The sequence below is a fragment of the Chelonoidis abingdonii genome, chromosome 1 (assembly GCF_003597395.2).
Source record: "Chelonoidis abingdonii isolate Lonesome George chromosome 1, CheloAbing_2.0, whole genome shotgun sequence".
Taxonomy (NCBI): Eukaryota; Metazoa; Chordata; order Testudines; family Testudinidae; genus Chelonoidis; species Chelonoidis abingdonii.
In genome coordinates this window covers 272,242,214-272,267,867 of record NC_133769.1, presented here as the reverse complement: position 1 = coordinate 272,267,867, position 25,654 = coordinate 272,242,214, and the positions used below count along the sequence as shown (strand labels likewise).

The window sequence follows — 25,654 nt, the reverse complement described above, 5'->3', positions numbered from 1 at the left end:
CCCAGTCCCTGAGATCAGATGCTGTGCTAACTTCACCATGGTCTGTTGGGCTGGTGGTGGTGTGCATTGGTGTGTGATCAGATCTGAGGGTTTGCTGCTGCTGTTGCCACTCTGAACCCCAAGAGGTGGATTTTGGGGTCCTGCGGTTTTCCACCTATCTCCTCCTCTACTGCAGCAGGTGGGGGGGTGGCGGTGGGGGGTGAACCAAGCATGAAAGTAGTACTGTGTTGCCATTTTGATTGTCATTGAGCAAATTTGTTTGCCAAAAATGCTTGCTAACAATCCTGAATTCAATTTCAATTTTTTTAAAATCAATATCTTAGCCAAAAACAGAAAATTAAGTTGTTGACAATTATATGTGACAAGTTTGGTATGAGGAAGGGAGTGGGCCAGTTTTCATCAGAGAAACAAAAAATGTTGACTGACTTTCCTATAGCCCTGTTACTGCTAAATAGAGCCCTCCAACAACTGTAATATGCTCATCTCCTTACTAGTGTACAGAGCAGGGGTCGGCAACCTACAGCACATGTGCCAAAGCTGGCACACGAGCTGATTTTTGATGGCATGCAGCGGTGGGCTGAGCGGCTCGGCCCGCCACTGCTCTGGGGTTCCGGCTGCCTTCCCATTGCCACCCGGGGTCCCGGGGTGCCAGCCCCACTCAGCACCTGCTGCTTGGCTGGGGACCTCCAAGGAACCCCAGGCTGGCAGCAGGCTGACAGCTGAGACCCCAGCTGAGCCACTCAACCCGCTGTCGGCCTGGGGTTTCATTCACTCAGCTGGCAGCGGGCTGAGCGGGACTAAATTCAATGAAATAGGAAAACCAGAGCAATTAATGACAAAGTGCAAGAACCTAAAGCAGTGGTCCCCAACATTTTTCGTCTGGCAGGTGCCAGATGAAGGACCATGGTGGCGGATGAGCATCCGCCAAAATGCTGCCAAAATTTAGCGGCATTTCGGCAGCGACACCTCTGGATGACTCTGCTTGTCAGCGGCAAGCAGTGTCATCCAGAGGCATCGGTGCCAAAATGCCGCCAAATTTCGGTAGCATTTCGGCAGATGCTTATCCTCCGGCCAGTACGCAGGTGCATTGAGATGCTTTTGTGGGCGCCATGATGCCCGTGGACACCGCGTTGGGGACCCCTGACCTAGAGAGCCTCTTGAAGCATGGTGATCATTTTGATTTAAATGGACTTGAACTGTACGAAGAATTGAGTTGTTGCCACATGCAAAATCGATGATGGACATTGTACAATTTATTCATACCAGAAAACTTGTTGACATATATCCTAATGTGTACATTGCCACTCGTATTCTACTGACAATTCCTGTAACAGTAGCATCAGGAGAACGGAGTTTCTCAAAACTTAAGCTCATTAAAAACTATCTCTGCTCTACAATGAGTCAGGAACACTTGACTGGTCTTGCTATTCTTGCAATCGAACAAGACATCACTTTGTCTTTGTCATACGATGACATTCTTACTGATTTTGCAGCCAAAAAAGCCAGAAAGATTGCTTTTAATTAAAAACTAATCCTTGTTTCAATACCTCTTCATATAAATTTCCAATAAAAAGTTGACAAATTAAAAAAATATTATTTGCATCATTGTCAAATCAGAATTTTTTTTTTATACTGCTACTTTTTAGTGCTAGTTCATCAGCATTACAGTGTGCTTAATTAAGTTAAACTGGTTTTAATAACATGCATGTGGCAAGTTTTCCCATACTGCAAGCTTATGTTTGTGTTGCTAAGAGCAAGACAGGCACAGGGGCATCAGTTTAATAATCCCGCCTAGGGCACCATAAATCCTAAGGACGGCCCTGCTCCTTCAAAAGGGACCATATTATGAACATAGGAATTTGGAGATGTGGGGCGAGGGTTGGGAACACGGTGCTGTGTAGCAGTTCACCAGAGATGCTCTCCAGTCAGTTTTATTCCTTTTTCATTTATTGGTTTGTTATTTAATGAACTCCAACACGGTTACAGATGCTTGCGCAAAAGAATGAAAAATATAACTTAAAATGTTTTACAAAGATAAACAGCAATATATACCTTGCTGCTTTGTAGTTTTTTCCCCGAAGTTCTCTCTGTCCAAGATGCAGCTAGAGATCTGCACTGTGCTCTGGAATGGAATGCTGGCTAAGGAATTAACATTTGTTTCCCCTGAGGCAGCACTGTATCCATCCAGAGAATATTTAGATTAATCTGGTATCTCCAGAAATGTTTGTTTTAAATGGATATTCCTGGTTGTGCTAAAGTGTTTTCACCTCATGCTTAGCATGCAGACAGAGGGAAGGATAATTTCCTGGGATAAGAAACAAATTTATCTTTGTAAGGAGAGAAAGGGGCTTATATAATACAATCTCATTATTGTAAATTGTGCAGTAAAGTTCTTGCATTTAGAAATATGCATGCTCTGAAATCCTCCCTGGGGAGTCCAAGTGTGGAGACCATGGCGGTGCTGAGCGGGATGGTGCCAGTGAATAGTGCCGCAGGGATAGTGAGTGGTGCTTTATCATCAAAGGCTTACCTCTGGATGGTGCCACACTTTGCCGTGCTGGAGATCTGTCCCGCCTGGTAGGGGATTGCGGTGCTATTATGGCAATCAGGTCCCTGATCACCTCAAATATGTCCGGGGTAGAAGGGAGCTCCAACTCCTCCACCTGACACACTCTAGCAGGAGAGTCCAGTGATGCTGAATTCAATAGATCCCTCTGCAGCCCCGAAGTTGACGGGTGTCGTTTCTTGCGAGAGAGGCGCTGAGTGCCCCAGCACGGGACGCACACAGCTAGTGCTGTCAGTCCCGGCTGCTCTCACCGTGGGTGAGTGCCGTCCATCAGTCTGCTTGTGCTGCTTATGCAGCACTGGTGAATGCAAGTGATGCCCTGTTACCGCCATGGGTTTTGGCACTGGAGAGAGACGGTGCCGAGGGTCTCTATGCATACAGTCCTTCCTCAGTGCCGCAGCTTTTCTAACAGAGGCTGGAATGCTCCACACGGTGTTGGTGCTGAGTCCTGCTGGGGACAGAGGGCTGCCTCCATGAGGAGCTGCTTGAGCCTGAAGTCCCTTTCCTTTTTCATTCTCAGGCAGAACCTTTGGCAGATCTAGCAGCGATCTGTTTGATGTGCCTACCCCAGACACTGTAGGCAGCAGTCATGGGGTTTGACATAGGCTTGTGGGTGGTTCCACACGGTTTAAAGCCTTGGAATCAAGGCATGACCACGAACCCCGAGAAGGGAAGGAACTGGGGTGGGAGGAACCCCCAATTCTAACTATTAATTACTGTAACTAACACTAACTATTTAACTATTTACAGGCTGACAAAACAGAGATACTAAGGGAAACGCTTACTGAAGCAAGAGAGACACTCCGCTCCAACCACCATCACTGGCAGTAAGAAGGAACTGAAGAGGTAGCGGGTCGGAGGGACTTATATACACCGCCATGAAGGCATGACTCCAGTCGGCTCCACAGCCAACCAGATGGATACCATTAGGGGAAAAACCTTCCAATGACTCTGCATGTGGTGCACAAACACTGCTCTGGAATCGACACGAGCAAGCACTGGAAGAAGAACAGATACTTCCTTGAGTGGGATCTCCTGGCTCTGCGCCACCCATTTGAACAGTTCTTGGAACTGCTTAAAATCATCATCAGAGGTGGTGGGGGGGGATTATGTTTTCATCTGGTGATGATAAGGAATTATGTACAGGTGGTGTCGTGTCCTGCTTTGTGCCCTTCTCCCTCTTGTCCCCCGTTTCAAGTTGGACTGTTCAAGTATCTGGAATGGAAGATGGTGGTGGTTATCTTATCCTACTTCTATGTGGGGTGGGAGGTACGTTATAAGGTGCCCTATAGGCCACCCCTGAGTCCCAATGTGACCATTGCATGGGGAAGGGCATGGGTGAACATATCCATGGCTGTCCATACCAGGGCTGCATATCTTGTCCATATTGGGCCATAGATCTCATGGGTCCCAAAGGTGATCTGGTTATGACTGGTGAAGAGTGGTGAGAGGAGAAGACATTCTCTTTGTGCTTATCGTACTTGTTGCTAGAGAATGGTGTGGCGATGGGTGAGGCTAATTGTTCTGGTGCTGTATGCTCCAGGGAGCCATCGGTCAAAAGAGTGGAGAGACTGGTATAGAAGACACCAGGATGTCTCTATGGTTTAGTAAATAGGGTGGTGCTGGTGGTTCTGGTGCTGTTGCTAACAGTGCCAGTGTTTTTGATGGTACTGTGGGTGGTGCTGATGCTTTGTGACTTGACTTGTTTGGTGCTGATGTCGCCATCTTTGCCCTCTCTACTAGTGCCGATGAAGTTGTCAGCATGGGTGGTGGTTGCACAGCCACTCGTGACAGCATTGGTGACTTTTCTTTCACTGGTGGTGTTGGCGCTGCAGAGAAGGTGGTAAGTTTAGACATGCTTCTAGACTCCTTGTCTTTACCCTAGGGCTTGACAGAGGTCTCGGTGCCTTGAAGGTACATACACTTGGGCCTGGTCTACACTGGGGAGTGGGGGATCGATCTAAGATATGCAACTTCGGCTATGAGAATAATGTAGCTGAAGTACACTCATCTTAGATTGACTTAGAATCACTTACTTTGCGTCCTCGCAGCACGGGATCGACGGCCGCCGCTCCCCCATCGACTCTGCTTCTGCCTCTCACCGTGGTGGAGTTCCAGAGTCGACGGCAGAGTGATCGGGGATTGATCACTACCCACCGATCCAGCAGGTAGTGTAGACATACCCTTGGGGTGGTTGGCACCGAGGACAGCGACCTGGCAGAGGAGACATTTCTTTTTTGTTGACTCTCTCTGTGGTGAAGTCATAGCTCTTTTCCTTGATCTTTTTAAGGAATGAGCCTTGTCTTTGGCTGAGGGTGAGGTACCGAGGATCGCCCTGTAGAAGGGGTCTGTTGCCTGGGGTCTGAGGCCAGGCAAAGAGATTTCTTCATAAGTATGAACTTCAGGCATAGGTCTCAATCCCACCTGGTTCTGGCCTTCAAGTTGCCACAGTGAGTGCACTTCTGGGGAATATGCGACTCACCAAGGCAGCAGACACAGAGAGAATGTCCATCTGAGGTGGGCATAGGGTCTCGGCACAAGCCACATCTTTTAAAACCTGGGAACCAGGCATTTTTGAGTGCGGTTTGAAATAAATATATACATAAATATATATATTTGTAAATAACTAAGACTAATACTAATTATAAACTGAAACTATTTCTATGTTTTCTAGATCTGTCACTGACTGACTTTGGGATACTGCCACAGAGCTCCACTTCTGGCTGAGGATGGTTGAGAAGGAACTGAGGGGGTCGGGGCATCTGCGGTCTAGAGAAGACACCAATGGCCTGTCCGAAACTAGTAAATACTGACACTAAACTGCGAGGAGTGGTAGATATGCTGGAGGATAGGGATAGGATACAGAGGGACCTGGACAAATTAGAGGATTGGGCCAAAAGAAATCTGATGAGGTTCAACATGGACAAGTGCAGCGTCCTGCACTTAGGACGGAAGAATCCCATTCACTCTTATAGACTAGGGACCAAATGGCTAGGAAGAAGTCCTGCAGAAAAGGAGTCCTAGGGGTTACAGTGAAGGAGAAGCTGGATATGAGTCACAGTGTGCTCTGTTGCCAGAAGGCAAATGGCATTTTGGGCTGTATAAGTAGGGGCATTGCCTGCAGATTGAGGGACGTGATCATTCCCCTCTATTCGACATTGGTGAGGCCTCATCTGTGTCCAGTTTTGGGCCCCACACTATAAGAAGAACGTGGAAAAATTGGAAAGAGTCCAGCGGAGGGCAACAAAAATGATTAGAGGTCTGAAGCACATGACTTATGAAGAGAGGCTGGGGGAACTGGGATTGTTTAGTCTGCAGAAGAGAAGAATGAGGGGGGATTTGATAGCTGCTTTCAACTACTTTAAAGGGGGGTCCAAAGAGGATGGATCTAGACTGTTCTCAGTGGTACTTGATGTCAGAACAAGGAGTAATGGTCTCAAGTTGCAGTGAGGGAGGTTTAGGTTGGATATTACAAAAAACTTTTTCACTAGGAGGTGAAAGCACTGGAAGCACTGGAATGAGTTATCTAAGGAGGTGGTGGAATCTCCTTCCTTAGAGGTTTTTAAGGTCAGGCTTGGCAAAGCCCTGGCTTGGATGATTTAGTTGGGAATTGGTCCTGCTTTGAGCATGGGGTTGGACTAGATGACCTCCTGAGATCCCTTCCAACCCTGATAAGTTATTTCATAGGATCATAGACTAAGTGCAAAAAAAAAAATTCTGGCTTACTAAATATTTCTTACTCACGATACATAATAAATACATTAACATAGTAAGTATTATATAAGTATACCATATGTACCATAGTGGCAGATCCTGTGGCTCCTGTTCTGTGGGGCTGGCTGGGTTCAGTTCCCTGCTCTGGGTGTTGCAACTTCTGGGCCACTCAGGTTTTTGGGAGCGGACTCACCAAATCTGGGTGAGCAGCACTGCAATCTGGCACATGGTGTCACAATACAACTCACGAAAGTTTGACCCGGCCAGCCCTGTCATCATGCTGGAGGGGTGACTAGGTCAATCCTGAGCAGTGCTGTGATCCTGTGAACCAGGTCATAATGACTGGAGTGGGGAGCAGAGCCCAGTCATCCCTGCAGGATTGGAGTTGCAGGAGCTGCTGCTGCTGTGGGGTCAGTGTGAGGAGGCAAACAAGCCCTTGTGGAATGTGCCGTGAGTGCTGGGGCTGGAAGGTTGGCCAACTTGTAGCAGATGCAGATACAGGAGGTGATCCATGATGAGATCCTCTGCAATGAGACTGGAAGAACTTTTATATGTTTGCCACCGCCACGAACAGCTGGTTTGATTTTCGGAACGGCTTCATGCCTGTCGAATGTCCAGTGAGTGGAGTCTTTGCTCCCGGCTGCTTACATGAGGTTTAGGGTAAAAAATAGGCAGGAAAACATCCTGACTGGAGTGAAATTGGGTCACAACCTTTGGAAGGAAAGCAGGGTGAAATCTAAATTGCACCTTGTCCTTAAAGAAAACCGTGTAGGGAGGGTTGGAGGTGAGGGCTTTAAGTTTCAAAACAATCGTTGCCGAAGTAATTGAGACTAGAAAGGCAACCTTCCATGAGGCCCCACCAGTTTGGAGAGAACCAGGTTGAGATCCCTCGCAAGGATCGGCTGCCGAACCTGTGGGTACAGATACTCCAGACCTTTGAAGAATTGGCCAACCATGGCGTTGGTGAAAACGGAGTGCCCGATCACTCCCGGATGCAATGGAGAGATAGCTGCTAAGTGCACCCTGATGAAAGAAGCTGCCAGACCTTGCTGTTTAAGGTGTAACAGGTACTCCAGGATGAGAGGAATGGAGGCCTGCAATGGCAGAGTATGGCCCTGGGAGCACCAGACTGCAAACCTTTTCCTCTTGGCCAGATAGGCAGACCTAGTGGAGGGCTTCCTGCTACGAAGCAGGACCTCCATACCCGACTTCGAGCATGAAATTCCAGGCTGTGCGGTGAAGAGACTGAAGGTCTGGGTGACAAAGGCGACTGGATGATCAGGTCTGGAAGTAGCGACAGCACGATAGGGGTGTCCACCGAAAGTTCCAGGAGCATGGTGTACCAATACTGGCGGGTCAACGCCAGTGCCACCATTATGACCATTGCCTTGTCCCTGTGGATTTTGAGCAGGACCTTGTGCACAAGCAGAAATGGGGGGAACGTGTACAGCAGATGATCTGACCAGGGGAGGAGAAATCTGTCTGCAAGGGAGCCTTGGCTGTGGTACCAAAAGGAGCAGAACCGCAGGCACTTCCTGTTGCCCTGAGTGGTGAAGAGGTCAACGTGGGGAGTTCCCCACCTCTGAAAAACAGTGCTAGCTCCTGAGTTTTTGGCGCCAGCAGCTTCCCCATGGGATGCCCCCCAGTGGTGGCTTCCAAGGCAGCAGCCCCGAGTCTCAAGGGGAAGCAGGAAAGTTGGAGTGGGAAAGACCCCCCCCCCCACACTCCTAACTATCTAACTATAGCTAAACTACCAAAACTCTGAGACTCTAAACTGTATACAATGAGCATGGAAGAACTAGAGGAACACTTGCCGAAGTGTTGGATTGGTCCTGCTCTGAGCAGGGGGTTGGACTAGATGACCTCTTGAGGTCCCTTCCAACCCTGATATTCTGTGATTCTATGAATTCCAATGACTGTCACGGCCAGTAAGAAGGAACTAAGGAGGCACTGGGTCAGCAGGGTCATATATTGAGCACCATGGAGGCACCACTCCAGGAGATTCCACAGCCAACCCGATGGGTGCTGCTAGGGAAAAAACTTTCTGACAACTGCGCACATAGTGTGAGCACACCTAATTGAAATCGATATGAGCAATCACTTGAAGTTTTGATACTTCTGGGTTCCTAAAGTGAGAAGACCTTAAGAGTATGTAGGCTTTGTGATCTTCCAGAAATGGCCTTAATAAGCACTGCTCAAATTGGGACAAAGTGGTTATACTCCTCCTTTATCAATCTTTTCTCAGTTGGCAGAAGTGAAAATATACATATGCTAAATCAATCTATACTTTCACCCCAATTCAAACACATGGTATAAGTTAAATAATCAGATTACTGGTAGACATTACAGAAATCTAAGTTTACATCTTTGTTGGTGACGTGGTCAAAATCTTACTATGGTTAGTTCTAGCTAGTATATAAAACAATCATCTGTGTACTTTGTCAGTTAGTATAGTTTTTTACCTCATGTAACAGTCTTTTTTACTTGTTTTTTACGTTCTTAGTTAATCTCTTTAGGTTACCTTTTTTTCCTTTGAGGATTTTGAACTACTGAAATGCTGTTATTTTTCCAGAAATGTATACTCAGTTATTTAAAGGCTGGTCAGCTCAGTTAACCCATTTTATAATTAACTCCAAGAGTGAAATAGACAAAATTGAAAAATCATAAAATTAACACTGTAAAGCAACAATTGTTTATGAGAGTTGATTTTAATATATATGAATTTTGCTTACTCACTTCATTGAAGTGAACATCTTGCATCCCAACATCCTCCATCATTGAAGCCTCTTCATCTATATTTGGTGTGATTATTCTGAAAGTACTACAGCCTTGCTTAAATATTCCTATTATTGAAAAAAAATATACACATTAAATTCATTGCTATCCAAATATTTTTGTCTGCTCATTAAGGTTATGTTAAGTCACTGTGCACCAGTTTTGATGGGACAGAGAATCCAGGCTAATGTATCTGAATGCACCTACCATCAAAATGATAAAGAAAAATTTGCAATGTGCTCAATGAATTATTTAAACCAACACATATCTTTAATATTTACTTTGGACATTGGAAGAAGTAAAAATTTCAGTAATATTTCTATTCTCTTTCCTCCAAAAAACCAAAGTGGTCAGGGCCAATGTATGAATGGATAATATTCATTTATGACTGAAGATGGAAAAGGTTTTATTGTTCTCTTGTAGCACATTATTTCTCCTGTAATCTAGGAAGCTTCCCGTGCTAAAACAAAAAAAATGAAAAATGTCATTAAACGTCACACTGTCAGAAATTACACAAACATAAGGTTTTGAAAAAAATTGTTTCAATAAGTAAGTTGGTTGCATTGTGTACGTCTGCTGCAAACTGCAGAAAGCTAATGAGCACAATAAATCACTCTTTGAAGATTTTTTATACTGCTTCCAGATATCAAGAAAACTCGTTATCAGTGGATTAGCAAAGTAGTTCATAGCCTGTTTGTTGTGGGAACTTAGAATTAACTCTCTGATGCAGAGAGTTAGGATTTCCCATTGTAAGTAGGAACACAGGAACTGCCAAACAACAATGTATTCAACGTATCACAAAGAAGTATCTCTCTCAAAATAAATGCAATTAAATTAATACATTTCAGGTCCAGAGAAGCTGTTATGCAAGAGTCTACTGAAAGCTATTACTACACACCAAAACAGATTTAAGTATCTATTATATTCATGACTAAGAGGAAAGAATACAATGAAGTTGAAAACAAACACTTAAAATGAAGTCCTTAGCTGAAAAAACTTGAATATCAATATTGGTAACAAATGCTCCAGAGGGAACAAGTACAACTATGTACAGTGGCCCAAAAAAATAGTCCCATTGTAAAGAGCCCACTTAGCATCTGACCTTTTGTCTTGTAAGCCATTCAGTGTTGGTAGAACTGTGGGAGACACTGTTGGCAGAAAGGAAATTATTGTTAAGAAATTTTCTGTTCTGGAGGCCAGTGTCTTCCACAATTCTGGACATCTAGGAAGTAGTGAGCTGTGAACAGATGTAAGGAGGGTTACAGAAAAGGTTAGAAAGAAGAGAAAAACAAGAGATGGTATCCCTACTCATTATAAGATTTGCTCAAAGGGCAATATTATTGCTGGGCCACCACCTGCAACACCTTCCTGCCAAACAAAGTCTCTGGAGATGACAGGAAGGCCATCTTACAGTGCTTGATAGAGGGACTAGCTGCTGACCAGGTGAGTGCCTTGCAAATTTTTGACATACTGTATATGCATTTGCTTTTTCTGCCCATGAGGTTGCCAGGGATCTCATGAAGCATGCCATGACCCCTTTTGGGGCCACAGTCTCCGATGCCTTGTATGCCTTAATGCACAGCCTAATCCATTTAGCAGTGGAGAACTTGAAAACTCTGAGTCATTGGTATTTGGGGTGGAAAGATATAAATATGACACCTGATCTTGTCATGAATTCTGTATATATGAGGTAGATTTTCTAAGCTCTAAGGTGTGCCACCTCTTCTCAGTGCGATGTTGTGGCCAGTGCTTAGTGAAGACGCTACCTACACTGATGGGAGATCTTCCCCTGTCAGCATAGGTACTCCACCTCCCGGAGAGGCAGTAGCTGTGTTGACAGGAGAAGCCCTCCTGTTGACATAGCACTGTCTACTGTAGGGGTTAGGTCAGCATACCTTTTTGCACAGGAGTGTGCATTTTCCAGACCCAAGTGATGTAGCTGTACCGGTATAAGTTTGTAATGTAGACCAGAGCTCAGACAAAATGAAGGAAGAACAACACCGTCTGTGATTTGAGGGGCGTGTGATAAATGAAGGCGGGGGTAGCTCCCTTTCATGGGCATCCAATCAGCCAGTAGCTATAAAATCCCTCTTAGTAGTTGTTCTCTAATTTCTCTACCTGTAAGGGTTAAAAAGTCTCACTGCGATGCACAGGTAAAACAAAGAGAGTGGGCACATGGCCAAAAGAGCCAATGGGAAGGCTAGAACTTGTAAAAATTGAAACAAGACTCCCCCTTTTGTCGGTCTGTTGTTCTTGGACAAGCAGACAGGGAGCAGTTACGCTGTGAGAAGCTTTGGACAGGTATGAAAAATCATCGGTATCATACCTAGAAACTATTAATCTAAAACCCTAGATATGTAACTAGATCAGGAATTGTCTAGGATTAGGTTTATCCCTTTTAATTCTTTATGGCTTGTGGATTTCTCTATGCTAACCCTAGGTGCTTTTGTTTTGCTTGTAACTTTTAAGCTGGACCTCGAGAAAGCTATTCTTGATGCTTAATCCTTGTAGTTGCTCTTTTTAAATCTAGCAACAGCCTAAGTTCCCAGATGTATTTTCTTCCTTTTGCTTTTTTAATAAAATTTACCGTTTTTTTTTTTTTTTTTAGAACAGAATTGGCTTTGTGTCTGAAGAGGTTTGGGCACATGTTGTTCAATTAGCTGGTGGGAATAGCTGATTTCCCCTTTTTTCCCCCTTCTTTCTCAGCTCTTCCTGTCAAAAAGGTCAGAGAAAAGCTGTAACCTTGGGAATTTAATACAAGCCTGGAGTGGCCAGTATTAATTTTTAGAGTCCTTGCGGGCCCCACCTTCTGCATTCAAAGTGCCAGAGTGGGGAATCAGCCTTGATAAGCTCTGATCAAGATATCATCCAGGAAGGGATACAAGTGGATACCATGCAATCTGAGTCTGGCTATGATTACTTCCAGCATCTTTGTAAAGACCCTGAGTACCAAGGACAGGCCAAATGGGAGCATCTGATACTGATGCTTCCTGCTGTAAGCAAATCTTAGTAATATGTGGTAGCTCAGTTTGAAAGGAATACGGAGGTATCCATCCACCAGATCCACTGAAATCAGAAAATCCCCCTGGTACAAGGATGACACTATAGAGGTCAGGGACTATCCATTCAACACTTCAATTTTTTCATCCATTTGTTGAGTCTTTTGAGGCAAAGAAAAGAAGGTTACTCACCAGTGCAGTAACTGATGTTTGAGATGGTTGTCTCTGTGAGTGCTCCACTTTTAGGTGTTTGAGTGCCCCTGCACTTCTAGTCAGAGATTTAAGATAGCAGTGCCCTGGGTAGCCACGCACGCGCTGCAGCCAGCTCGTGCTGCTCTGAGTGGGTATTGTGCGTGCGCAGCCGACCGTCCCCCAGTTCCTTCTCTGTTGCAGAGGATTGAAGAGACACTCCGAAGCAGAGGGAAGGAGGCAGGGCCGCCCAGAGGATTCAGGGGGCCTGGGGCAAAGCGGGGGAGCTTGTATTCACCAGGTGGCGCTCTGAGTCATCGTCGTCATTGGCATTTTGGCGGCGGGGAGCCCTTCAGTCGCTCTGTGTCTTCAGCAGCACTGAAGGGCCCCCCTGCGGCCCAAATGCCACCAAAGACCCGGAACGACTGAAGGGCCCCCTGCCGCCAAAATGCTGCCGCCTGTTGGTATGTAGAAACTTTCAACAGGCAATCATCCAGGTAGGGGAATATAATTACCCCTTGTCCGCAATGATGGGCTGCGACCACAGCAAGGACTTTGGAGAAAACTCGCGGGGCTGTGGAATGTTCAAATGGGAGCACTTTGTACTGGAAGTGGAGGCTGCCTATTGTGAAACGAAGAAAACTTCTGTGTGCAGGATGAATGGTAACATGGAAATAAGCATCCTGGAGGTCGAAGGCCGAGAGCCAATCTCCCTTCTCTAGTGCCGGGATTACGGTTGCAAGGGTAACCATCTTGAAACATTGAGGTTTTGATAAACTTGTTTAGCTTGCGCAAGTCCAATATGGGCCTCCAGCTACCCGTTTTTTTGGGGTGAGAAAATAGTGTGAATAAAACCAGGTCCTCCTGTGTTTGGGAGGTACAGGTTCTACAGCACCGAGTTGCAGGTGATTTATTTCTTGCTGTAGTAGGTGCTCGTGAGAAGAGTCCCTGAAGAGGGATGGGGAAGGGGAGGGTTGGGGGAAATAGAGGTGAAGAGGATGGAATAGCCCTTGAGTATAATTTTCAGAACCCATTTGTCTGATGTAATGGTTGCCCAGACCATATGGAAAGGTGTTAGGCAGTCTCCAAATGGATTGGAATCGGGAGATGGTTGTGGCAATGGAATTTGAGGAGCTCTCATGCCCTCGATAAACACTTCGAAATGCCTGTCTAGAAGTAGATAGTTTGGACATGGTGGATTGCCCCAGTGTCCGTCGTCATCTTGGCTGACGTTGTTTGCAACATTGGTAGTACTGTCTCTGCACCTGCGTATACAGAGCAGTACGGAAACGCTGGGTGTAAAATGCACCCTGTTTCTTTTTGTTATCAGGTACATGAATTCCCAAGGTTTTCAGCGTGGCATGGGAGTCCTTCAGTATATGCAAGGCTGCATCCGAGGTGTCCGCAAGGAGTTTCTGTCTCTCAAAAGGTAAGTCCTTTATCATGTCCTGGATTTCCTTGGGGAAGCTGGAAAGGTGGAGCCAAGAGGCCCTTCGCACGACTACTGATGTGGCAATGGAGTGAGCTGCCATGTCTTCAGAATCCAGTGATGCCTGTAAGGCCATCCTGGCAATCAGGGAACCTTCTGAGATGCTCGCTTTGTATTGTCCTTTTTTTGTCTGTTGGGAGATGCTCAATAAACGTAGATATCTGTGCAAAAATGTTGTGAGTGTATCTGGCTAATAGTGTGGAGTAATTAGCGACACGTAACTGAAGAGTCGCTGAGGAATAGGCCTTTCTACCAAACAAGTCAAGGCGTTTCCAGTCTTTGTTGTAAGGGGTGGTACGAGCCAGATGTTTCCCCCTTTAATTAACGGCTTCCACAACCAGTGAGTTGGGCTAGGGTGAGCGAAGAGAAACTCAGCCCCTTTTGCTAGCACGTAATACTACTTGTCTGAACGTTTACAAGAAGGTGGGACCATGGCCAGTGTCTGCCAGACCGTTTTTGCCCATAATGGCAGAATTAATAGGCAATGCAATCTTGGCCGCAGAGGAGGCATGGAGAATGGAGAATGTCAGTGAGCTTATGCTGCGTCTCTGGCAGCTCTTCTAAGCAGATGCCTAGGGAATCAGCCACATGCTTGAATAGATCTTGGAAAGATTTAAAGTAATCCCCCGGTGTGGGGGGAGGCATGATTGTGTCCTCTGGGGACGATGAAGAAATATGGGTAGGAGGGAGGATGTCACCCTCTATTAAGTACTCATTGCCCTCATGCTCCTCCCTGGCAACTTCAGGGGAAGCTGGGGGAACCAGTGAAGTAGATCTAGCTGATCTTGGTGTTCTGGATCTGGATCAGTTAGAGGGCTGAATATCTTGAGCCCTGTATAGTGCCTATGGGCCCCAGTATGGCCAGTTTGGTGGGAGGGCCATGGGGGGGTGTCATCCATTGAGGGGGTTGCCACACTGTGGGTGGTAGCCCTGAGGTTCCAGGTTTGGGCGATGAATGGCATAGGGTGCCCATTCCTACAGCCACTTCATCCGCCTCATCGCTTGAGAGAGGAGGGGCTAAACCAGTAGGTGTAGCCGTGAGACTCATCGCTGGTCTGGCCCGGGTGCCATCTGTGCCGAAGAGAGGAGTGCCCAGGGTGGAGGCAATGACCAGGTCTGCCTGGCTAATGAAATGCTGCGGCACCGGGAAGTTAAAAGCAGGCATATGAGGCACAGAGGTTAGGCAGCGTCTGTGCTGCTGGTGCTGTGGGCTTGCTGTAATAAATAGGAACAGCAGGTGGCGCCATAGCACAGCTCGGTGCCGAGGACTTCAGCTCTCTAGGCTGTGAGGGAATAGGCTTTGTTCTTCTTGAGTGCTCACTCATATCAATTCCAGTTAGGTGTGCGTGCACCATGTGCGTGGATGTTGGACGCTTCCCTAGCAGCTACCCATCGGGCTGGCTGTGGAGCCCCCTGGAGTGGTGCCGATATGCTGCTCTATATATGACCCTGCCAGCCCGACTGTCCTTCAGTTCCTTCTTACCACCAGTGATGGTTGTTGGAACAGTGGTCTCTTGTTATCAAATGCTCCACTGCTCCCTAGCTAGCTCTTTGTATATAGTTACCATTGCTAGTTAATTATTAGTCGTTATCTAGTGTTAAGTATAGTTTATAACAGTTGGGGGAGTCTTCCCCTTCAACGAGTGCCCCACAGGGCTCCAGGGCATGCCGTCCCAGGGTTTCAAACCCTGCACCTCCTGCTGCAAGCCTATGCCCACGGGCGATCTCCATGACTCCTGTCTCTGGTGTCTGGGACAGGCCCACCAGGTCTGCAAGTGAAAATCTGCAAAGTGTTTAGACCCCGCACAAGAAAGGAAAGTGACATTCACTTGAAGCAACTCCTCATGGAGTCTGCTCTCTGCCCTTCACAATATTCGGGCCCAAGCGCCTCGGTGCAGAGTGCTCCTCCAGCAGTGCCACTTACAGCACCGCAAAAGGACTCGGCACGCCCTCCTAGGGGTCAACGATCTCCCAGGGCTCAGAAGCATCTCTCCCCGCACCACTCCCACTCCCCGGCTGCCCGTAAAAAGCAGGCGATGGAGGTCCTTCTCAGAGGCCTGAAGCGGACACCGTGGCCCCGGCAGGACAGGGTACGGACCAACATATCCTCCACTAGGTCTCAGCCCGCATGGGCCCTTGGTCCCCCAAGCAGGCCTGCAAGTGGAGGAGGTCAAGCTGCCCTCCACCCAGGATACCTTTGAGGCTGCTAGAGGGATCATTGAAATGACTGTGCCTGTGTCCCTGGTCTTGAGGCTTCCACCAGCCCAAGACAGTCGAGGGGCAAACCCGGAACGTTTGGACAGTCTGCCCCCAGGCCAGCATCACTGCACCGCTCTGAGTCCTGGGGCTGTTCCGAGTCCTGGCACCGCACGTATGCTATGCCTCGGTCTAACTCACAGAACTGATCTGATTTGCGGCACTAGTGTTGCAGACCTGATCCTCAGAGCCATTCCTACTTGAAGTGGTCGTTGGCTGACAGGTCATGGTCCCGCTTGAGGTCTAAATCGTGCTCTGACACCTCGTGGCACCGGTTGATTCGACATCACTCTGCGCATCGCTCTCTGTCATGGCACCACGCCTCCCCAAGCTGTCGTCCGTGGCACCGCTCCCCTTTGCGGCACCGCTCTCCGGCATGGCGCAGATCTCCAGCGTGGCATCGCTCTTCATCATGGCTCCAATCTCCCACTTGGCACTGGTCTCCTGCTCACTACCGCTCCTCGTCATGGTACCGGTCCCGGTCACTCTCTCAACGCCGCTCTCCTTCAAGGCGAGATCCAACTTCTCAGCACCCATTGACCTCACAGCACCACTCTCCATATTGGCGCCGTTCACTGCACGAAACTCGCTACTCCCTGCGGCACCCATCCCGCTCATCGGGATGCAGTGCCTTCCTTAGTGCACTCGCACACTGCCCCTTGGCTGTCACGCTCCCAGTCTCCCTCCCTTAGGTCGGGTAGGGCATCAGGAGCTTCGGATGTACCTCAATCAGGCACAGGAAGTCTCAGATATGGCACCTCAGTGCCCCACTGGCAATTCTGGACCCCTTGGGCATACCACCAGGCCCAGGCTCAGGCCCAGGCCACTGCACTGCCTCCCTCCGGCCACCATCACATTTGGGGCCCTGTCTTCCCAAGGCAACACTCAGCTGCCCACCTCCGGACCCAGCATAAACTCTGGAACCAGCTCCACGCCGGGTGGAAGCTACCCCCAGTGCTCAGGAGGATCTGGACCCAACAGATCAAGTGGCTGTTTCAGACCTGGCCCTCCCGATAGCATCTTCCTTGTCCTCCCCTGACGAGGCTGTGGCAGGCACGTCCACAGCCGGCCCACCTTCTATGGACTTCAGGGCACTGCAGGAGATTCTCCAGCGGGTGGCCCTGAACCTCCGAGTGGAGAAGGCTGTAGAGGATGAGGACCCTATGGTGGACATCCTGGTACCAGAAGGACCTTCAAGCATAGCTTTGCCAGTAATTAAAACCATTCAATCCAATGCCAGAACAGTCTGCCAAACTCAGGCCTCCATCCCCCCATGGCCAAGCGAGCCAAAAGGAAATATTTCGTCCCCACGAAGGGGTATGAATACCTCTTTAGCCATCACACCCCATGTTCCCTGGTGGTGGATGCCGTATATGAGAAAGAAAGGCAGGGTCAGCAGGGGGCTGCCCCTAAATCAAAAGGACGCAAAATGCCTGGATCTCTTTGGGAGAAAGGTTTATTCCACCGGTAGTCTTTCCCTTAGGATCGCTAATCAACTCACGATCCTTAGAGATAGAATTACAACTCTTGGTCTGGTATTCAAAAGTTCCAGGACCTTCTTCCATCCGAGTCATGCATGGAGATAGGGGCCATTGCCGAGGAGGGCAGACTACTGGCCCGCACCTCTCTTCAAGGCTTACTCGATGCCGCGGACGCAGCAGCGTGCACACTGGCATCTGGCATTGCTATGCGATGAAATCCCTGGCTCCAGTTCTCGGGTCTCCCTCCTGAAGTACAACAAATGATCCAGGACCTTCCGTTTGACCGCCAAGGCCTGTTCGCCGAACAGACCAACTCGAGACTGTATACCCTGAAAGATTTGCACAACACCATTAAGGCTTTAGGCACGCATACACTGGCAACTCACAGAAAGCTGTTCAAGCCAAAGCCCCCTCTGGGCCCTAAGTGCACCTTTTGAAGATGCGCACAAGAACAGATTACCAGTCCACAACCCGGTCAGTTCTCCTCCCTTTCTGAACCGTCTAACCCACTTCTACTGTGCATGGTCTCTTATTACATCGGATTTATGGATCCTCCACATGGTAGAGGTGGGATGTTCTATCCACCTCTGTTCCACCTCACCTTCCCACCCTCGTTGCTCATCCCTCTTCAGGGACCCCTTTCACGAGAAACTCCTTATTCAGGAGGTACACTCCCTCCTTGCTCTAGGAGCCATGGAGGAGTGCCTCAGGAGCTCAGAGGCAAGGGTTTCTACTCATGTTACTTCCTCATCCCCAAGGCAAAAGGAGGCCTATGGACCATTCTGGGCCTCAGGGAGCTCAACAGATAAATCATCAATCTGAAGTTCCGCATGCTCTCCCTGAGCACGATCATTCCCTCCCTGGATCCGGGAGACTGGTATGCCGCCCTCCATATGAAGGACTCTTACTTTCACATTTCAATCACTCCGTCTCACAGATGCTTTCTTCGGTTTGTGGAGAACAAGATGCACTATCAGTTCACAGCTCTCTCATTTGGCCTGTGCACAGCCTGCTGCGTCTTCACCGAATGCATGGTGGTTGTGGCAGCTTTTCTTCACCGCCATCACATACATGTCTACCCATATTTGGACAACTGGCTCATACAAGGCCGATCTTGCCAGCAGGTAGATTCTCAGGTGCGAATGATCAGAGAGACGTTCGACCGCTTGGGCATCATTTTGAATGTCAACAAATCTGTTCTCATCCCAACCCAAACAATAGAGTTTAGTGGGGCAGTCCTGGCTACAAATCAAGCAAGAACATTCCTCTCAGAGGCTCGACAGCTAGCCCTTGCACACATAGTTGATGGTCTGTGCAACTTTCCCACTACCACAGTGAGGCAGTGTCTCAAGTTTCTGGGTCACATGGTGTCCTGCACTTACTTGGTACAACATGTCAAGTTGAGGCTCAGGCCCCTACAGGCATGGTTGGCGTCCGTGTATTGCCCAGGCCACGACAGTCTAGACATGGTGCTCACCGTTCCGAGGTGTACCGTCGATTCCCTGTGTTGGTGGCTGGACCCCCATATGGTGGGCGCCCGAATCCCATTCCACCATCCCCAGCCCATTCTGACCCTGGTAATGGACATGTCCATGTTAGGCTGGGGAGTGCACCTCGGGAGCCTGACAACTCGGGGTTTGTGGCAGGTAGAGGAACTGATCCTGCATATCAATATCAAAGAACTCAGGGCTATCCGCCTCACGTGCTAAGCATTCCTGCCTCACTTACAAAACAGTTGTGTAGCAGTGCTGACGGACACCACCACGGTCAAGGGGGAGCCCAGTAACCTCCTCTTTGTCAGGAAACCCTTCTCCTGTGGGAATTCAGTTTAGCCCACTCCATCCTTCTCCAAGCTTCATACCTGCCAGGTGTTCAGAACATGCTGGCAGACAGCTTGAGCAGTCACTTCCTTATGCACGAATGGTCGATTTGTCCAGACATTATTCATTCCGTTTTCTGCAGCTGAGGATTTCCCCAAATCAATCTGTTCGCTTCGCAGACCAACAGGAAATGCCCAACCTTCTGTTCCTTCTGAGGTTACAGCCTGGGCTCAATAGCAGATGCTTTCCTGATCCCGTGTTCCAGCCAATTACTTTACACCTTTGCCCCTAGTCCACAGGGTGCTCATCAAGGTCTGCAGGGACAAGGCGCACATCATACTAGTGGTCCCAGCTTGGCATCTCTTGGACCTCTCGATCCAGGCCCCGCTGCATCTACCTCTCGCCCCCGACCTCATCTCAAAGAACCACAGTCGTCTCCTCCATCTGGACCTTCCATCTCTCCATCTCATAGGTTGGAGGATCCGTGGTTGTACCATGCTGAGCACACCTGTTCAGACTTGGTGAGACAGATGCTCCTGGAAAGCCGCAAACCTTCTACCAGGATTATGTATGAAGCAAAATGGAAAATGTTTTCCATTTGATGCACTGAAGGGCAGGTACTTCCCCTCCAAACTTCAATTCCATGCATCCTGGACTACCTACTACACTTGAAGGGCCAAAATCTAGCATTCGGATTGCTTAAGGTCCACCTTGAGGCCATCTCGGCATTCCACCTAGGCGCTGACAAGAGTTCCGTGTTTGCATACCCCATGGTGGGACATTTCCTGAAAGGCCTGGAAAAAATCCACCCACCAATGAAGCCCCCTGTACTGGACTGGGACCTTAACCTAGTCCTTTCGAGCCGCTAGCTTCCTGCTCGCTCCTCTACCTTTCCTGGAAGGTCGCCTTCCTAGTGGCCATTACCTCAGCATGACATGTTTCTGAGCTACGGGCTCTCACGTGTGATCCACGGTATACCATTTTCCTTAAGGACAAAGTCCAGCTGAGGCCTCACCCAGCTTTCCTCCCAAAAGTTGTATCCCGTTTCCATGTCAGCCCAGACATTTTCCTGCCAGCTTTCTTCCCAAAACCACATGCTAACCTTTGAGAGCAGCAGCTGCATTCACTGGATGTTAGAAGAGTGCTTGCCTTCTACATAGATTGAACAAAACCTTTCTGCAAGACATCCCAATTGTTCATCGCTATAGTGGAGCAAACGAAAGGTGCGCCGGTTTCTTCCCAGTGGATATCAATGTGTGTATTCGCGCTTGTTATAAGTTGGTGAATGTTCCTTCGCCTGCTATTATGACTCACTCCATGAGAGCAAAAGTCTCCTCTGCAGCCTTCTTGGCACATGGGCTTCAGTGCACACCTTCATGTCCCACTACGCCATAGTCCATCAATCTCGTGATGATACGCCCTTCAGCAGGGCGATTCTTCAGTCTGCAATACCTTGACTCCAACCCTACCTCCGAGGTAAGGCTTGGGAGTCACCTAACTGGAACTGATATAAGCAAGCACTCGAAGAAAAGACGGTTACTCATCCGTGCATGCGACGTGTGTGCACCTAACTGGAATAGATATGAGCAACACATCTCGAAGAACAACAGTTACAAAAGGCGAGTAACCAACTTTTTTGCCATGGCTGCCTGTCTTAAGAGCTAGACGGCACCAGGTCTTTTGCTCCTTGCGATGCCTCTGCACTGGAGGAACCCAGTGCCACACAGTCTGAGGCTTTGAGTGCCGACGATACCGGGGCTGAGTTAGTGGTTGGAGACCACTTTTCGCATTGTAATTCTCCCTGGAGGGAGGAGTGAGACCGCTTCTTTGTTTCATGGGGGCTGGGTCCTTTGTGCTCGTCTTAGAGGAGACTCCGATGTCTGACATGGCAGTTAGGAAGTGAGTGAGCTGGTGGGGAGAGGTCCCCTGCTCAGGGTCACAGGCAGGACACAGGGATTTCTCCATAAGCATCAGTCTGAGATGGAGTTCCCTAGCCTTTCTGGTCCTTGCTGTTAACTTCTTGCAGTGGTGGCTTCTGCATAACATGAGTCTTCCCCAGGCAGCAGACACACTGGGAGTGACCATTAGAGACTGGTATTGACAGTCAACAGGAAAGGGTAATTTCGGGCAAAAAGGAAAGGAAAAGTATTCTGAGGAAGAGTATTCTGAGGCACTGCTGTTGTTCCGACCGAAGCCAAAGGCGGCAAAGAAGAAACTGGGAGTCGGTTGGCTGTATGTGTGCGATACCCACTCAGAGCAGCACAAGCTGGCTGCAGCGCGTGTGTGGCCAACCAGGACACCGCTACCTTAAATCTCTGACTAGAAGCTCAGGGGCACTCAAACACCTAAAAGTGGAGCACTCACAGGGCCATTTCTCAAAGAAGAATAAGAATAAGAATAAGAATGGCTTAAACTCCCCCCCTCCACAATGCACTTCTGAACAATGAAGACGGTGGAGAAGAACCTTGAGAATTTTTCTTCTGAGGAATGCTCTCTAATAGTCTCTTATCTCAAAGAGGAGATATCTTGTTCTGGATCAGACTGCACTTTTACAGGGTTGTTAGAGATGGGGAGCTGGATGAAGAACAGATGGGGTAGAGCCTGTCACTTGACGAAGTATCTCTGACTCACTGTGTCCTTGACCCACTTGCCTGTGGTCGATGTAATCCAATCCTCCAGGAAACAGGAAATTCTGCCCTGAACCTTTTCATAGGAATTTACAAATGTATCAGGACACTATCGGCTGGGAACTCTGGAGTCTTTCCAGTTATAACTGGTTTCTCCCCTTAGACTGAAAGCAGGAAAAAATTTGAGTGATCAAAACCCCTTTTCCTTCAGACAGCTACTGGTACACAATCTTTAGACATGTCTTTGAGCACTTCTAAAATTAAGTGGCTCACATAATAAATCTTCAAGAAAGTGTCCCAAAAAACCTAAAAGACATATACTTGCATTTAATTTGGCCTCTTATTTGGTGAATAAGAATGCTTACTGCTCTTTGCATGTTTAGAAAAGAACTAACTTCAGCAGTTAGGCTGAATGGGAATGGGGGTTGAGGCAGTAGCCATGGACTTTTTCTTTTCTGAAAGGTTGGTTTAGATAGTTGCTAGCTTAAAACCCAATTTCTACCCTTAAATACAGAGATATAACTTTGACTTCCCTGGGAGGCATATACATGTATATAACAGCAGATTTTTCCCCTTAGTGAGCATTAACCCACCCAACCTGTCTCAGACAAATCAATGTTTTTTGTTAATCTCAAACTATAATGAATATTAAAAAAAATACTGAAGTAGTCATGGGGGAGTTTAAATGCATACCTTTGCGTGTCAAATATTCTGCCACCAGTGCTGCTACATGGACATAGCACATTGCTGCCTAAACCATAATAGAAATAGTAAAAATGTTACAAATGGTAGTTATAATGGAACTTCTAACACAAATAATTTACATATACAGAAAACATACACATTTTTAAAAGCTAGAGGAGGCACAAATTTTAAAAGCAAGGCAGAAGATACAAGTCCTAATTCTGCAATTGTTAACACACACACACACACACACACTCCCATCTACGTGAACAGAAAATCTGAATGTGCCATAACTAAGGCTGGATACCTGGTTCTTTGATTTAAATACGTTTAATAGAAGAAGCAAGTCTCATGTCAACAAGAACTTAATTTAACAATCAAGAGGAACAGGAATGAGAAATTTCTTTTCTGATAATAGAATCTCCCAGCATAATAAGATTTATAGGCTGTTCCCCTTTTCTCTCCAGTTCTACAGGTGGTTTAATGTAACACAGCCTATGTGCTGGTCAAATCCCCTTCACTGGCTTGCTCCCAAATGATTCATTCCAAAGCTGTGTCAAAAAACTTTCAGAGTATGACTAGTATTAATAACTTCAATGCTAATCATAAGCTATGGACATTAGGCTATCTGACCTACAAACTGTAAATATAAAATTAAATTTAATTACATGGGTAATAAGCCATACATAGAGATTAGGACTGTGAGGCATGCTGCTAGCAGAAAGAAAGTTATCAGATAAGAAATTTCCCATTCTGCAGCCAAGCATCTCCCAGACTTCTGAGATGGATGGAAGGAAATGAGCAGTGAAAATAGAGAAGGATAAAGATAGATAGATAGGAGAAGACTCCCCATGAAATTAAATATCAAAATGACAAGGTATTTCTTTCTGAATCACCTCATGAAGCACTTTACAGCCAAAGGAGGACTCTACAAAGGACAGAAAGTCTATGCTGTTTTATAGTGTTTCATAAAGGTAAGAGATGACCAAATTGCTGCCCTATGGATTTTTTCAGTGAAGGCACAAGCTCTCTTTCTGTCCACAATCTTGCCATAGACCCATGGAGTGTGTCTTGATTCCATCAGGAGCAGGTTCGCCTGATGCCTTATATGACTCTATGATGCTTAACTTGAGCGATCCAGCGAAAAATAATTTGGATGCCCCAAGTCTTTGGTACTTTGGATGAAAGGGGACAAACAAAGAGCCTGATCTTCTTGTTAAGTGTGCCAGATATATATCTTTAGGCTCTATGAACAAATTATGCTATAGCTTTTCTGTAGTATGCTGTTGCTTTGGACAGACCTGTGAGACACTGAAAAAGAAGCTTACCTTTGGTAAGAAAGACTCTGAAGTCCTCAATACCACCCGTCATCATCTAATACACAATGTGATTCCTGCATGAATAAAGCTGCAATCCCAGAGACTTGTTTTGCAGACATGATAGTGACCAGAAAACAGGTTTTAATGGATACACAGAAAGATATGACTGATATCATGTGTTCAAAGGGTTGGGCAGTCAGGGCTTTTAGCATAATGTGAGGTCCCATTTAGGAAAGAAGAATCTGAACTGTGGGTCTAGTCAGTCTGATTGCTCTTGAGAACTTGAGATTTGAAGATCATCTGCTGAAGAATTCAAGCACCTAGTTTTCAAGACACTACTTATGGTTGACGCTTGCATACTACGTACTAAGCTGAAGATCCTCGTCCACATCACCATGCAGAAAATCCAGAATAGCAGGAATTCTGGGGTCCTCAGGGTTAATGTTGTTTTGACATTATCTGGAAGCATGCCTCTGGGAGGAAGGCTCTAGCCTGGGTGGAATCGAGCACCATACCAATAAACTCTATCCTCTGAACAAGGATGAAGGTTGACTTCTGCTTGTTTATCAGCAGGCCCAGTGCTGCGAAGGTAGCTTGGATCATACTGATGCTGGCTCTCACCTGGGCCTTGGATCGGCCCTTGACCAGTCAGTTGTCGAGGTTAGGGTAGAATTGCACCATTTGCCTTCTGTCATGCATTTCATGAATACCTGAGGGGCTGTAGACAGTCTGGTTCATGACAAACCTGAGAAATCTTCTGTGGCCCGAAATATGGAGATGTGATAATAGATGTCTTAAACTGAGGGTGGTGCACCAATCACCTGTATCCAGGGAAGGAATAATGGAGGCTAGGAGACCATGCGGAACTTCAGTTTCTTGAGATAAGTGTAAGGAAACGCAGGTCTAGGATGTATCTGAGACCCCCCTTGGCCTTCGGGATTAGGAAATAACAGGAGTAGAACCCTTTTCCTCTCAAGCTCTGAGGTATCTTCCGCATGGCCCCTATCCAGAGGAAGGCTTGCAGCTTGTAGGCTAAAACCTGTGAGAAGGGTCCCTGAAGAGGGATGGGGAAGGGAGGAATAGAAACAAACTGGAGAGTGTAATCTTCCTCCACCATTATCAATGTCCAGCAGTCCGAGGTGATGAGGGACCACACAAGGCTGAAGCTGCAGAGACGGTCTGAAAAAAAAATGGGGGCAGGATCTGGTACAAGAACTGGTATAACTCCTTTGAGCACCCCATCAAAAGATCTGCTTGAAGCCTCCTGAGTATCTGTGAGGGCCCAGTTGAAGCAAGTTGGGGCAGTTGTCTGCATTTATAACCCATTCCGCTTCTTAAACAGCTAGTGGTGAGAGAAGCAAACCAGTTGTTGAGGCCTGAAGTGTTTCCTTAAAGGCGCTGGAGCAGAGACCCAGGGATTTGAGAGTGGCTCTAGAATCCTTCAAGCTGCAAACCTTCACATCTGTTTGTTCAGAGAATGGAGAAGTGCCTTCAAACAGAAGGTCTTGGATGGACTGTTGAACCTCTGTTGGCAGACCTGAGGACTGGAGCCAAGAGCACATTTGCATGATCACTGCAGAAGCCATGGATCTAGCAACCGTATCTGCTGGGAGGCCTGTACCAAACCTGTAGGGAGACCCCGGTCACAGACATCCCTTCCTTCACCAGTGTGGAGAACTCCTATCTTGACTTCTGGGGAAGAGAGCCCTTGAACTTCATCATTGATTCCCAAACG

General features: G+C 47.4%; 1 protein-coding gene across 15 annotated transcripts in view; it reads right to left on the bottom strand.

Moving 5' to 3' along the window:
* Positions 1-25,654, bottom strand: part of DOCK9 (dedicator of cytokinesis 9) — a 334,214-nt gene that overhangs the window by 28,764 nt on the left and 279,796 nt on the right. For all 15 annotated transcript variants that reach the window (XM_075061515.1, XM_032771458.2, XM_075061519.1 and 12 more), the window contains 2 exons: positions 22,610-22,667; positions 9,017-9,123 (listed from right to left, as the gene is read on the bottom strand). In XM_075061515.1, coding sequence (XP_074917616.1) covers positions 9,017-9,123; positions 22,610-22,667 — 165 coding nt within the window. The remainder of the gene's footprint in view (positions 1-9,016; positions 9,124-22,609; positions 22,668-25,654) is intronic.